Source organism: Jaculus jaculus, chromosome 6 (assembly GCF_020740685.1).
Source record: "Jaculus jaculus isolate mJacJac1 chromosome 6, mJacJac1.mat.Y.cur, whole genome shotgun sequence".
In the NCBI taxonomy this organism is placed as follows: Eukaryota; Metazoa; Chordata; class Mammalia; order Rodentia; family Dipodidae; genus Jaculus; species Jaculus jaculus.
In genome coordinates this window covers 32,604,863-32,619,865 of record NC_059107.1, presented here as the reverse complement: position 1 = coordinate 32,619,865, position 15,003 = coordinate 32,604,863, and the positions used below count along the sequence as shown (strand labels likewise).

Sequence of the window (15,003 nt, the reverse complement as noted above, 5' to 3'; positions counted from 1 at the left end):
CACATGCGCCACCTTGTGCAGCTGGCTTACATGGGTCCTAGGGCACCTTAACCAGTAAGCTATCTCTCCAGCTCTTTTTTATTGAGGTAAAGTCTTTCTGTATAGTATCTCAGGGCCTCAAACTCATGGCAATCCATTTGCCTACTCCTCCTGAACACTGGTGGGATTACAGGCATGCAGCACTATAGCCAGCTCCAGCTGTACACTAAGAAATACATGGTGTCTAGAAGAGGGATCCAGTGAGGACGTGAGGGAACTTTTTTTTTTTGGTTATTCAAGGTAGGGTTTCACTGTAGCCCAGGCTGACTTGGAATTCACTATGTAGTCTCAGGGTGACCTCAAACTCACGGTGATCCTCCTATCTCTGCCTCCCAAGTTCTAGTATTAAAGTTGTGCACTACCACGTCCGGCTGCAGGGGGGACCTCTTATTTTGCTTTCATATATCTCTCAAACCAATAGGTTCTGTTTGGATTCTGCAAAGCAAACTCGTCAGAAAGTTGCTGTGAATTGGACCAACTTCAGCCTCAAGAAAACCACTCCCAACACAGCTCAGTGAGGTAGAGACCCAGTTGCTACCTGTACTATCTCTTCTTATGCTTGTCCTTTTATTTATTTATTTATTTATTTATGAGAGAGAAAGAGAGAGAAAGAATGGGCATCCCAGGGCCTCCAGCCACTGCAAACAAACTCCAGATGCATGTGCCTCCTTGTGCATCTGGCTTACTTGGGTCCTGAGGAACTGAACTGGGATCCTTTGGCTTTGCAGGCAAACGCCTCAACCACTAAGCCATCTCTCAAGTGCCCCCCGCCCCCCTTTTTCAAGGTAGGGTTTCACTCTAGCCCAGGCTGACCTGGGACTCTCTTTGTAGTCCCAAGCTGGCCTTGAATTCACAGCAGTTTTACCTGTGCTACCGGAGTGCTGGTATTAAAGGTGTGCACCACCGCACCCAGCTGATACTCTGTCTCTTTTTTTTTTTCTTTTCCTGAGGTAGGGTCTCACTCAACTGCAGGCTGACCTAGAATTCAGTATGTATGTATTCACTATGTATAAATTAAAGGCGTGCGCCACCATGCCCGGCTTACTCTGTCATTTTTTAATGTCCCAGTAGATGATTCTGTGCTCTAGATCTAGGAAGTTGGACTTCATACTTGGCAGCCCTACTTTCAACAGCCACTGCATAGCCATAGCCAGCTTGACTTGATAGGCTCTTCCTGTGTGGCTGTTCACTTCAAGCCTCTTTCTTCCATCACTCCTCTCTGACCCAGCCCTCCCTTACTGCTTCTGCCTCTGCTCCTGGGCTGTCACCACTGGCATTCCGCTTTACTCCCAAAGTGTTCAGTTGGAACAGTAAGGCCCCCTCCCCCCCACGTGATCAGGCCTCTGGCTTAGTCCTATTTGTGTGGCTTGGTACTCAATGTACCAAGGTACCCTCCCACTGGGGCAGCATAAGTGACCAGTCTTCGGGGAGTATGATACGGGCAAACAAGCAAGAATAAGGCATGTATATAGGTCATTAGTGAGGGCTTTCCACCAATAGCACAATTCCCTATGGGAACTGGTAGCTCAGCTACCATCTGGAAGAAAAGACCTGGGCCACAGACAGCTCTGGCCTCTCTCTCCTCCAGCCACCTATGTAAGTCTGCAGTGTTGGCTTGTTGGGTGTTCTTGGGCTGGGCACACAAAATCAGAAGGCATTGGTTTGAGAAACTGTGTGTGGAAGAGAAGTCAGCTATGGGGCCTGATGGCTGTACAGTACCATGTTTCAGTTCTGAGCTGGGTCCCTATATCAGGCCTTCTTATCCTACAACTACACAGCTGCCCTCAATACAGTAGGAGGGACTGGTGGCCTGGGCTCTAAAACATACATCCCTGAGGTTCCCACTTGTTCCTATGCTCCTCTTTAAAATATTTATGTTATTTGCAAGTAGAATGGGTATGCTACTGCAAACAAACTCCGGATGTTTGTGCCACATTGTGCATCTGGCTTTACATGGGTACTTGGTACTCAAACTCAGATCCTTAGGCTTTGCAGGCAAATGCCTTAATGGCTGAGCCATATTTCCAGCCCCCTATGCTCCTTGTTACAGAGCATTTCTCTGGGATGAAGTTGTGAACTTCCTGGTCCCTGAGTTCCCAGAGTCAGCACAAAGAGCCTGAAGCCAAGGTGGCCTTCAGAGTTGGAGTTCCTTGTGGTACCAATACACTGCCCCATGTATAAGAATGTTTTCTTCATATTACTGTGAGTCCTCCCATTGATCTGAGGAGACTGATGATTTGCCATACCAGGATGTCCATCTCCTCGGAGCATCTGTCTTCCAGAGCCAAGGTGCTTTCTGCCTTTGCTTTCACAAGAGCCAGGAATATCAAAGAACCCAGGCACTTTATTTCTTGCCCTTACTGAGAGAAGGTTCACATCTCCCCCACACACACACACACACACAAAGCCTAATTCCAAGCCACGTGTGGTGGTGCACACCTTTAATCCCTGCACTTGCAAGGTAGAGGTAGGAGGATCACTGTGAATTTCAGGGAAGCCTGGGCTAAAGTGAGACCCTACCTGGAAAAACAAAACAAAGCCTAATTGCACCTGGGAAATCAAATCCAGCCATTGTCTCCTGCCTTAGCAGACAGGAAGACCACCCCTCCATGAGTGTGCTAGTTTGCACGTGTCTTCATGCTTCACATTGGGAGCCCAAGTACACGAGAAAGCCCAGCCTTATCTCTGGAGCTGGAGCTGGGCTCCTCTACTTCCTGCCAGTAGGAGATCAGATGCCAGTGATTCTTCCCTGACCTGAAAGGATGTCTGCAGGAGGTCCTAGGCTCCTCAAGGGTTGTCCCATATGTTCCCAGAGCCCCAGGACTGGGATTCTGTTCCCCAGTGGAAGTGACCCAGGAATCTGTTCAAGGTTTTTCAGCCAAAGAAACAAAAATAGGATCTGCCTTGTTAGCACCTCCGCAGAGGTCCATAGGGACCCAGGGTCAGCTGAGTACAAGCCATTACACATTGTGATATTGCATTTGCTTTTGTGTTCCTTTTCAGCCCTGACCAGGTCAACTTTTCCAGGGTATCCCCAGGCCCCAGTTGCAAGCTGAAGGTCTACAATTTCTCCTTCCCATACCCTGCCACTTTTCCCGACACTTCATGTTCCCACCAGCCTGGACCAACCAAAAGCTGAATGGATGCTGTGCTGTGCTGGGACCTTCAGGACCTCAGCAGAGCCGCTTCTTGGTGCTACGCATCCTTCACATTCAGAGCCCAGGGACTGGGCTGGCCTGTGGGCCAGGGGCTGACGGTACTGCTGGCCCAACACTGCTCTCTTTGTGTTTGGTTTTATGTTGTTTGTTTGTTCATTTTTTCAATTCTTTACTTTTGATACTGTGAATATCTTTCCTGCCGAAAGATAAAGCAACATTTGGACACGGAGTTAATGTAATGGTTATTTGTTCGTCTTGGGAGGAGGAGGGCAGGAAGTGGGAGGGATGTGTTCAGCACAGGATCTGCCTTCATCACCAGTAAGGCTAAGACATCTCAAATGACCCTACTGAACACAGTCTGGTCAGTAGGGCTGAGGACAGGGCTGCCCTTACTCGTACTGAGAGGACTGATATGTGAGCCTAGCACAACCTTTTCCCAGCTTCGTATCTCCTATCTCAGTTTCCCCCTTTGTAAGATGAGGTAGTTGGATGTGGTCTTTGTACATCTAAATGGGAGAAGGTGTCTAGAAAAGTCTGAGGCCTTATATACCATGCACCGGTAGTTTGCCCAGTTAAGACTCCTCATACTTAATGTAATTGGGGCAGTTGAAGGAAAACTAAGTTTTTATGAATTAGATCTGATTTCCCAGTGGGAGTTGGACATGTACCCATAGACTAAGATAAATGACAGTGAACATCTATAAAGTTAAGCACAGTACCTCACCCCCCTCCAATTTTTTTTTTAATTTTTATTTATTTATTTATTTGAGAGTGACAGACACAGAGAGAAAGACGGATAGAGGGAGAGAGAGAGAGAGAACGGGCGCGCCAGGGCTTCCAGCCTCTTCAAACGAACTCCAGACGCGTGCGCCCCCTTGTGCATCTGGCTAATGTGGGACCTGGGGAACCGAGCCTCGAACTGGGGTCCTTAGGCTTCACAGGCAAGTGCTTAACTGCTAAGCCATCTCTCCAGCCCCTCCCTCCAATTTTAAAATAACAGGCTGCTAAAATGCCTCATACGCTTAATTCAAACAGTCTGCTCCCAAAGTACTTTTCTTTATTAACAGCAACTCAGCTTGAGCTTATGTGGGGAGCCAGTGTCTAGAGGTGTGTTCTGCAGTCACTAAGAGCCCTGACAGAGTGTTATAAGCAGGACTAGAAACTGCATCCTGAACTAGGAGTGGTGGGATTGTTCTGAGTTTGAGGCCAGCCTGGGACTACAGTGAGCTCCAGGTCAGTCTGGGCTAGAATGAGACCCTACCTCAAAAGAAGAAAAGAAAAAAGCTGGGCGCAGTGGCGCACACCTTTAATCCCAGCACACGGGAGGCAGAGGTAGGAGGATCACCATGACTTCGAGGCTACCCTGAGACTACATAGTGAGTTCCAGGTCAGCCTGGGCTAAAATGAGACCCTACCTCGAAAAACTACAAAAAAAAAAAAAAAAAAAGAAAAGAAAGAAAGAAAAGAAACTGCAACATCCTCCCTCCACTGCAGCCCCAAGTCTAGCCCACATGTAACATTGGCTTCTAGCTCACAATTCTTGGCTCCTGGTTTGCCCCAGCCTCAAGCAAAACCTGTGAAGCTTTCTTCTGTATTTATCAGCTACTTTTTAAAATACTTATTTACAAGGAGAGAGAGAAAGAATGACAATGTGTGCACCAGGGCCTTTTGCCACTGCAAATGAATTCTAGACAATGTGCCACTTTGTGCATCTGGTTTTAACATGGGTACTGGGGAGTAAAACCTGGGCCATCAGGCTTTGCAAACAAGCTCCTTTAAGTGCTGAACCATTTCTCCAGCCCATCAGCTGTGTTTTTGCTCTGACTTGCACCAGTTCCTGGCCTTGGAGTTAAATTGGAGCATTTACCAAAAACTAAAATTCCACATTGTTGCAGTCAGGTTCGCATTGCTGGCAGAAATCACCCAACCAAGAGCAGCTTGTGGGAAAAGAGGTTTATTGTGGCTTACAGGCTCTAGGGGGAAGTTCCATGATGGCAGGGGAAAACCATGGCATGAGCAGAGGGCCAACATCAGGTGGACAATAACAACAGGAGTGTGTTCCAAACACTGGCGTGGGGAAACTGGCTGTAACACCCATAAGACTGCCCGGAACAATACACTGCCTCCTAGAGGCGTTAATTTCCAATTGCCATCAGCTGGGGAACCTAGCATCCAGAACACCTAAGTTTATGGTGGACACCTGACTCAACCCACCACACACATTGTGCCAAAATGTAGCTATAATCAAGCACATTCATTTATCTACGAAGATGTGTCTGGCATTCAGGATGGTTCATGGCTGTCCCCTTGCCTTCAGCATATGCAGTCACCAGTTAGGCCTGATACCCTGAAAGTCTCCTAATTTTTCTCTCATTTCCCTCTTCCCAGATTCCCCTTCCTTCCCGAGGTCCTGCTAATCAGTCGTACCCTCAAAGCCCCTTCCCCAAATTACATCCCTCACTGAAGGCCAGGTGCATAAGAACCCTAGGAATTTATTTGCCTCACCTCTGTGATAATTCAAAAGTAGTTCTTCAGGGGAGCTTGGTGGCACGTAACAAAAATCTCAGCATTCCCAAGGTTGAGGCAGAAGGATCACCACAAGCTGGAGTCCAGCCTTGGCTGCATAATGAATTTGAAACCAGCTAGGGCTACATAGCAAGACTAAAAACAAAAAAACTGGTTCCTTTTTTCACATTTCTTCTAACCTCAAGACAAGTTATGTCTTCTCAACCAAGTCATAAGCTTCTCCATGCCAAGTGTAGAATGCGACCTTCATGTGCTGCTGCTAAAGACACAAATGAAGACAAAAACTGGCAGCCCTGTCGCCCTAATGATGTTGTAATTACTCTGGTAATCACTGCCCTGTATGCCTTGGGCCTTCTCTGTTTTTCATCTTAGCCCTGCCTCTCACCCACCAGCACTGTTAATTTCTGTTCCCAGAGGAGTGTAAGCACATTACTTTTATTCTGGTGCCCTCCCATCTGGAAGCTTCTCTCCTCCACTCCTCATACTGACCCCCACACTTCTGTGTCTCCTTTAAGCCATCATCTGTAGTTTCACAGGTAGTCACTCAGCTCTATTATATAAATTTACAATAATAACCGTTTACCAGAGCTGGGAGATGGCTTAATAGTTAAAGACACTTGCCTGCAAAACCTGGTGGCCTGGACTCAATTCCCGAATGTCCACATAAAGCCAGCTACCCAAAGTTCAGCATGCATCTGGAGTCTGTCTACAGTGGTAAGAAACCTTGGTGTGCCCATACACATGCTCTCTCAATAATATTTAAAAAATAATAGGCATGGTGGCACACGCCTTTAATCCCAACACTTGAGAGGCAGCGGTAGGAGGATCACCACGAGTTTGAGGCCATTCTGAGACTACATAGTGAATTCCAGGTCAGCCCGGGCAAGAGAGAGACCCTATCTCAAAAAACCAAAAATAAGTAAATAGATAATCATTTTACGAATGTACAGAGCCTCTTTTAAAAAACAACATTGGGCCGGGCGTGGTGGTGCACGCCTTTAATCCCAGCACTCGGGAGGCAGAGGTAGGAGGATTGCCGTGAGTTCGAGGCCACCCTGGGACTACCGAATGAATTCCAGGTCAGCCTAGGCTAAAGCGAGAAAGAAAAAAAAACCGGACTGGGCGCGGTGGCACACGCCTTTAATCCCAGCAGGGAAGTAAAGGTAAGAGGATCACCAAGAGTTCGAGGCCACCCTACATATAGTAAATTCCAAGTCAGCCTTGGTCAGAACCAGAGCCTACCTCGAAAACCCAAAAATAATAATTAAATAAGGCATGGGGGGGGCTATGCATGTCTGTATCCCAAGTGCTAAAAGGGGCGGCAAAGAGTGGAATGGTAGAGGGGGACACCCAGTCATCCTCTGACGTGCCTCCATGTGCACGCACACACACAAGACTGTCACCATCCCGACCCCGCTGAACACAGGTGTCTCACACAAGACACCAGTCAGGTGTGCGGTAGTGGTATTGACATTTCTTCCGCGAAGTTCCGCCCCGGAAGCAGAGCCGCAGACTGGACAGCGGAGGAATCCCGCTTGGCTCGGATCTCCCTGTTCTTTTTTTGTTTGTTTTTTTTAGAGACAGGAGAGAGTGAGAGAATGGGCGCGCCACAGCCTCTAAGCCACTGCAAACAAACTCCAGACGCATGCACCATCATGTGCATCTGGCTTACGTGGGACCTGAAGAATCGAACCCGAGTCCTTAGGCTTCACAGGCATACGCCTTAACCGCTAAACCATCTGTCCCGGATCTCCCTGTTATAAAGATCGCTTGGCCACCGGCGGGAGCGGGCCAGAACGCCAGGCTGTGGGTGCCGCCGGGCGCCGGGCAAGCACCACACCCCTTCCCTCAGGCTCGCTGATTTCTGCTCTGGGGGCTCCTCCTCCTGTTTGAGCCTTTTCCACAAGCTTCAAAATTCTCCAGTCCCATAATGCTCTGCCTGACGCCGTCCTCCGCGGTCTGGAGGAAGTTTGTCCCACTTTGCCATCCGGGCCTTCCCCCGCCCCTCAGGTCGTTGCTAGGCGCCGACGGCAGTTTCTTCACGTCTGATTGGATCTCACTCGGATGAGGCGTGGTTAGGCTGAGACGCGCATGCGTATCCCAAAGGATGGAGGACTCGGAACCTGAGCGGAAGGTGGGAGCGAGGCTCGGGCGGGCGCGAGTTGAGAGCAGGAGTGACGGGGCAGTGGGCGGGAGGGGTGGCGTTGCCGACCCGATCGGTGTGTTTCTGCAGAGGGCTCGGACCGAGGAGGCGACTGCGGGAGGGAGCCGCTCGGAGGAAGAGGATGATGAAGACGAAGACTACGTGCCTTATGTGCCATTGCGGCAGCGCCGGCAGCTGCTGGTGAGGGCCTTGGATCCGGGGAGGGGCGGAGGTGGGCGTGGCCTGCAAGCCTCGGTGGGATGCAGCCCTCAGTGGGAGCGGGGCGGTCTGAGGAGGGGCCTGGGCTCCCTGTCTGGGGGCGTGACAAAAAAGGGGACCTGAGGACCCGATCCGAGGATGAGGCAGACGCGCGGGCCTGGGGTCTCATGACCCCTCCACCGCACTCGAAAGCCGAGACCCCGAGGCCGCTCTCTCCGACCTTCTGTCGGCGCCTTGTCTTGGCCTTGACCTTGAGGGGTATGGGTCTAACCTCAGCTCCAGAAGCTGCTGCAGCGAAGACGCAAGGGAGCAGCGGAGGAAGAGCAGCAGGACAGCGGCAGCGAGCCCCGAGGAGATGAGGACGACATCCCGCTGGGCCCTCAGTCCAACGTCAGCCTCCTGGATCAGCACCAGCACCTCAAAGAGAAGGCCGAGGGTGAGCTGGGCAGCAGAGAAGCCAAGCCTGGGACGGGGTTGTCTGTCTCTCTGACTACGTCTCTGGTTTCTTTCCTCAGCTCGCAAGGAGTCAGCTAAGGAAAAGCAACTGAAGGAAGAAGAGAAGATTTTGGAGAGTGTGGCTGAGGGCCGAGGTATGGTTGTAGCCAGAGCAAAGAGAAGGTGGACAGAGCCACCTCCCCTCAAACCCTGGGCAGGTTATGGGTATCTCAGGGGGTCTGGCCTCTGGGAAGCAGTAGCCAGCGGGGAGCCATGTTTCTCTCTCCTCAGCCTTGATGTCAGTGAAGGAGATGGCCAAAGGCATCACATATGACGATCCAATCAAAACCAGGTATGTCTGCATACCTGTATGTGTGGTCGAGACCGGCAAGTGACACCCTGAAGCCAGCTGTGCTCAGAGCCTCTGTTGACCACCCACAGTTGGACTCCCCCACGTTATGTCCTGAGCATGTCTGAGGAGCGGCACGAGCGTGTGCGGAAGAAGTACCACATCCTGGTAGAAGGAGATGGGATTCCACCACCCATCAAGAGCTTCAAGGAAATGAAGTTTCCTGCAGGTACTTGAAAACAAGGGGAGAGGGCTGAAGTGGTGGCTCAGCAGTTAAGGCACTTGCCTGCAAAGCATGAGGAACCAGGTTCGATTACCCAGGACCCACATAAGTCAGATGCACAAGGTCTCACATGCATCGAGTTCATTTGCAATGGCTAGAAGCCCTGGCGTGCCCATTCTCTCTCCGTCCCTCAAATAAATAAGAAATAAGGGGCTGGAGAGATGGTTTAGTGGTTAAGGTACTTGTCTGCAAAACCTAAGGACGCAGGTTCAATTCCTCCGTATCCATGTAAGACAGATGCACAAGGTGGCACATGAATCTGGAGTTTGTTTGCAATGGCTGCAGGCCCTGCCATGCCCATTCTGTCTTCCTGTATCTTCTTCTCTCAAATAAATAAAATATTTTAAAATAAGAAATAGATTTTTTCTTTCTTTTTTTTTATTTTTTTTTAAGTTAAAATTTTGCTGTAGCCCAGGCTAACCTGGAATTCTGTATATAATCTCAGGGTGGACTCAAACTCATGGCGATCCTCCAACCTCAGCCTCCCAAGTACTGGGATTAAAGGCGTGCACCACCACACCTGGCTCAAAAAAAAATTTTTTTTAACTAAAAAAACGGGGAGATCATGCTTTTTGTGTATGTATGCATAGTGTGATGTGCATGCATGTGAAAAGACATGCTCATGTGTGAGTGGATGTGGGGAGTGGGGTGTACATCTAGAAGTCAGAGGTAGAGTTAGGTGCCTTTCTCGATCGCTGTAGACTTTATTTGAGACAGGGCTGTTGCTAAATAAACTCGGAGTTCACGGATTTGGCTAGACTAGCTAGCCAGTGAGCCCCAGAGACTCCCCGTCCCTGCCTGGGATTACAGGCACACACCAGCATTTTTGGGGATCCAAACTCAGGTCCTCATGCTTGTGCAGTAGGTTCTTCACCCACTGAGCCACCTCCCCAGCCCTGGCACCATGCCTCTGTGAGGTTGCATCCTGGCCCTCACAGCTCAGCAATGGAAATGGAAAGTTTGAGAAGGGGTTCTTCTTTGTTTTCTTTTTTCTTTTTTTTCTTTTCAAGGTAGGGTCACACTCTAGCCCAGGCTGACCTGGAATTCACAATGTGGTCTCAGGGTGGCCTCAAACTCATGGTGATCCTTCTACCTCTGCCTCCTGAGTGCTGGGATTAAAGACATGCCCCACCATACCTGGCTTATTCTTTGTTTTCATTGAATTGCTTTTTGTCTCTGTGGGTTTTATTTATTTATTTGAGTGAGAGAGAGCGAGAGAAAGAGGTAGTAAGAGAGAGAATGGGTGTATCAGGGCCTCCACCCACTGCAAACAAACTTCAGACCCATGTGCCACCTTGGGCTTCTGGCATATGTTGGTCCTGGGGAATCAAACCTGGGTCCTTTGGCTTTGAAGTCAAGTGCTGTAACTGCTAAGCCATCTCCCTAGCCCCTTGCTGAAATTTTTTGTTTTGTTCAAGGTAGAATCTCACTCTAGCCAAGGCTGACCTGGAACTCACTCTGTATGTAGCTCCAGGTTGGCATCATACTTTCAGTGAGCCTCTTAAAGGGTTAAAGGTTTGCACCACCATGCCTGGCTCCTATCTTTGTTTTCTTGAGTCAGGATCTTGCTCTGTAGCCCAATGTGGCCATAACATCGAAGCACCTCTTGCCTCATTCCTTCTGAGTGCTTGAATGGTAGGCATGAGCTTCTGAGGCAGGGTTTCTGTTTTTTGGTTTTTGTTTTGTTTTGTTTTGTTTTGTTTTTTGAGGTAGGGTCTCACTCTGGCTCAGGCTGATCTGGAATTCATTATGTAGTCTCAGGGTGACCTCAAACTCATGGAAATCCTCCTACCTCTACCTGCTGGGATTAAAGGCATGCACCACCACGCCTGGCTGTTTTTATTTTTAAGGCAGGGTCTCACTCTAGCCCAGGCTGACCTGGAACTCCCTCTGTAATCCCAGGCTGGCCTCCAACTCATGGCAATTCTCTTATCTCTGCCTCCTGAGTGCTGGGATTAAAGGCATGTACCCCTCTGCCCAGGAGACAGGATTTATTTAGGCTCATTTATGAGATGCCTTAACTGTCCATGTCTGTTATCCTTTGCTGTGACAGTTTCAGTGAGAAAGGGATGTTGGGCTTAGAGAGACATGGGTCATGACTTATAGCTTGTAGGGACGTGGTAGTTTTACAGGCTTGTGACTCTGATAAAGCACCTCTTGTTTTCCACAGCCATCCTTCGAGGACTGAAAAAGAAAGGCATCCTTCACCCAACCCCCATTCAGATCCAGGGCATCCCCACCATGTGAGTGTGCACTGTGTACCAGAGGTCCCTGAGGAGGGCAGTGACAAGCAGTAACCAGATGCTATCTGTCTTCTGCCGGATCCAGTCCTCAGGCTGTCCTCTCTCAACAGTCTGTCTGGTCGGGACATGATCGGCATTGCCTTCACGGGATCAGGCAAAACACTGGTGTTCACACTGCCCGTCATCATGTTCTGCCTGGAACAGGAGAAGCGGTTACCTTTCTCCAAGCGTGAGGGACCCTACGGACTCATCATCTGCCCTTCGGTAAGGTGGACCGGTCTGGAGGGCAGGGTAGAGGCTGGGGCTGATTTGTGGTACCAGCCTTGCCTCTGTCCTGCAGCGGGAGCTGGCTCGACAGACTCATGGCATCCTGGAGTATTACTGCCGTCTGCTCCAGGAGGACAGCTCACCCCTCCTGCGCTGCGCTCTCTGCATTGGGGGCATGTCCGTCAAAGAGCAGATGGAGACCATACGACAGTGCGTATAGACACCCCACCTGCATGGACTTCCCCAGGACCCCTGGAAAAGCTAAAAACCCTTTTAGTTTAGTCATTCCACCGATCCTTAGAGTACTCCTGTGAACCTAGCCCTGAAAGAGGAGTGGGTTGGGGTTAGACAGGGTTGTGGGCAGGTATTGTGGGAATGGAGCAGATGTAATGTCCCATCCTCTCTGAGTGTCCTTGGGGAGGTGCAGAGTTAGAGAAGGCTTTGCAGGGAAGATGAATTCTGCTTAGGGGCAGTTTAAGCAGAAAGTTCAGAGGGGAAAACCTGGAGTGTCCAGAAGAGTCAAAGCTGTTCACTTGGTTAACCGAGGAGGCTGGGGGACAGAGGAAGGCCAGAACCCACATTGTCCAGTCTTCAACAGACTTCCCCAGATACCTTGCACCAGCCCCTGAAGTAGCAGGCCATCCAGACCCCATCCTATTTCTGAGGGGTTCCCAGGAAAGCGAATCCCTCAAGGCCTACAAAGGGGCTGCAGGTATCTGGGAGCTCCCTTGCAGCAGAAGGTGTGTGGCCTAAGTGCTGGCTAGATAGCAGCAGCCCTTTCTGCCAAGAAAGTGTCACGCCCTGTATGTAGAGCAGGATGGAAGGAGTGAGGAGTGGGCAAGGGAGGAGACAGGAAAGGAATCATAGGGCAAGGTGCGGCCTCTGGGTAGGTGATGCAGCCAAGCAACTGCAACCAGGGTCTTTTCATTCTCAGTGGGGTGCACATGATGGTGGCCACCCCTGGGCGCCTTATGGATTTGCTACAGAAGAAAATGGTCAGCTTAGACATCTGTCGTTACCTGGCTCTGGACGAGGCCGACCGCATGATTGACATGGGTTTTGAGGGTGACATCCGCACTATCTTCTCCTACTTCAAGGTATTTCTCTTCACCCCTGCACATGCACGTACATGGATGCCCCACATTCATTTGCAGAGGGTCTTGAGGCCTTGTACAGCCATAGCCTCTGCTCTTTAGAGTCTGAATCTCAGCTGCTCAGCATCCTCACACCCTGCTGTTCCTCTTTAACCCTGCATGTCCTCAGCCCAGCCCTCACCTTTCCTTAGGGCCAGCGGCAAACTCTGCTCTTCAGTGCCACTATGCCAAAGAAGATTCAGAACTTTGCCAAGAGTGCCCTGGTCAAACCTGTCACCATCAACGTGGGACGTGCTGGAGCTGCCAGCCTAGATGTCATTCAGGTAAACAGGCACCCCTGCTGAGCAGTCTCATCTGTGTGGCCTGGATCTGAGGAGGTTCCTTTGGAGCTGATTGGAGTGAGGGTCCACCTTGTAGCCTTTAACCAGGGTCATTCTTAGGTGTTCATCCCTTAGCAAGGGCTTCTGATCACTTCTTAGCCCAAATCAGAGGCCTGAGCCTAACTGTGGGATCGCTTGGCCTCTGGTGGCAGGAGGTGGAATACGTGAAGGAAGAAGCCAAGATGGTGTACCTGCTCGAGTGTCTGCAGAAGACACCCCCACCTGTGAGTATGACTGGGCCAGGCTTGTCTAGGGTCCCCAGGATAAGAAAGGTGGTGGGGTGTGTGGTGAGGGAGTCTATGTGATGCCCTCTGACTGGAGTTGCCTTCATGGACAGGTGCTCATCTTTGCAGAGAAGAAAGCAGATGTAGATGCCATCCACGAATACCTCCTTCTCAAGGGCGTTGAGGCTGTGGCCATTCACGGGGGCAAAGGTTGGGATGATCCATGCCAGTGACAAAATGCTGCTGTGACATCCTTCATCTTCTCCTTCCTTGTCCTTGCTTTCCCCCTCCCAGAATTCCTACCATAGTTCTGACAGCCCCTTGACCCTTTCCAGACCAAGAGGAACGGACCAAGGCCATTGAAGCATTTCGGGAGGGCAAAAAGGATGTACTGGTGGCCACAGATGTGGCCTCCAAAGGCCTGGACTTTCCTGCCATCCAGCATGTCATCAATTATGACATGCCTGAGGAAATCGAGAACTACGGTGGGGGTCTTGGGGTCTTGGGGGGAAGGGGCTGGACAGGAAGAGGACCCGACCAGGCCTCAGCACCTGGGCAGTGGTCCAGAGCCTATCCCTCTCCTTGCAGTGCACCGAATTGGCCGCACTGGGCGCTCAGGAAACACGGGCATTGCTACCACTTTCATCAACAAGGCCTGTGGTAAGTTTGTCACCAGGCTACCTTGGCTCTACCCTGAGCCCTCCACACAAGACCGGCCAGGGTGAGGTCTGATGCTTCTCTGCTACCCCTGCCTCCTAGATGAGTCCGTGCTCATGGACCTCAAGGCCTTGCTGCTGGAGGCCAAGCAGAAGGTGCCGCCCGTGCTGCAGGTTCTGCACTGTGGCGATGAGTCCATGCTGGACATCGGAGGTAATGCTGAGCAAGAAGTCCCTGGCTGTGTGCTTGGGTGGGTTCAGCAGGGAAGGTGGATGGGCTGGACTGGCAGGAAACAAGTCCATGCTAGGCACTGGTAGACTGCCAAGGCCCACTGGGAGCCAGGGTCCCAGGGTCTGGGTCCTGACACTATGACCATGCTGCCCCTAACCCACCACCACCCTTCCTCACCCCCAGGAGAGCGAGGCTGCGCATTCTGTGGAGGTCTGGGACATCGGATCACTGACTGCCCCAAACTTGAAGCTATGCAGACCAAGCAGGTCAGCAACATTGGCCGAAAAGACTACCTGGCCCACAGCTCCATGGACTTCTGAGCAGTCTTTCTTCCTCCTCTCTCCAAGTGGCTTCAGTCCCAGGACTCCAGCCATGCTTACACAGCAGCCCCCATGACAGGAAACCAGCATTTTTGGCCCAGCTGGCCTGGGCCACCCTGTTGCTTCCCAGAACTGCTGTTTTTATTTCCCTCCCCTGAGCTGCCATTAAAGCTCACCCTGTCTTGGACCAGCCCTGCCTTTGTGTCTCGCCCATCTGTTCCTAGACAGGCCAACCTCTCCTACCTCCAACCACCACCCCGAGGCAAGACAGCATCTTCAGGGTTGCTGCCAGCACCCTGCCTGCTGGTACTTAGCGTAGAAGGATCTGTTTAGCTGGTGCCCCCATGTGGGGGCTCAGAGTATCTCAGGAGTGCAGGTTTATGACACAAAGAGGAACCACAGAGGAAGGCATGGGAAGTGGTTGGGTCTATGGTT

General features: G+C 50.8%; 2 protein-coding genes across 9 annotated transcripts in view; both read left to right on the top strand.

Annotated features, from left to right (window-relative positions):
* Fam193b (family with sequence similarity 193 member B) overlaps positions 1 to 3,426 on the top strand; it is a 40,099-nt gene extending 36,673 nt beyond the window's left edge. For 7 of the 8 annotated variants that reach the window (XM_045153172.1, XM_004665067.2, XM_045153174.1 and 4 more), the window contains 2 exons: positions 461 to 558; positions 3,043 to 3,426. In XM_045153172.1, the coding sequence (XP_045009107.1) occupies positions 461 to 557 (97 nt within the window). In that variant the 3' untranslated portion in view covers position 558; positions 3,043 to 3,426. The remainder of the gene's footprint in view (positions 1 to 460; positions 559 to 3,042) is intronic. The other variant, XM_045153171.1, reaches the window with a different exon arrangement.
* A 4,386-nt stretch (positions 3,427 to 7,812) lies between these two features.
* Ddx41 (DEAD-box helicase 41) lies at positions 7,813 to 14,760 on the top strand. Its single transcript, XM_004665066.2, has 17 exons — positions 7,813 to 7,857; positions 7,957 to 8,067; positions 8,362 to 8,521; positions 8,601 to 8,675; positions 8,812 to 8,872; positions 8,962 to 9,098; positions 11,323 to 11,395; positions 11,506 to 11,659; positions 11,736 to 11,872; positions 12,597 to 12,759; positions 12,948 to 13,079; positions 13,289 to 13,360; positions 13,474 to 13,570; positions 13,696 to 13,845; positions 13,949 to 14,020; positions 14,120 to 14,230; positions 14,432 to 14,760. Exons 1-17 carry the CDS (start codon positions 7,831 to 7,833, stop codon positions 14,566 to 14,568), a joined length of 1,869 nt encoding a protein of 622 aa, XP_004665123.1. The 5' UTR covers positions 7,813 to 7,830; the 3' UTR covers positions 14,569 to 14,760.
* The last annotated feature ends 243 nt before the right edge of the window (positions 14,761 to 15,003 follow it).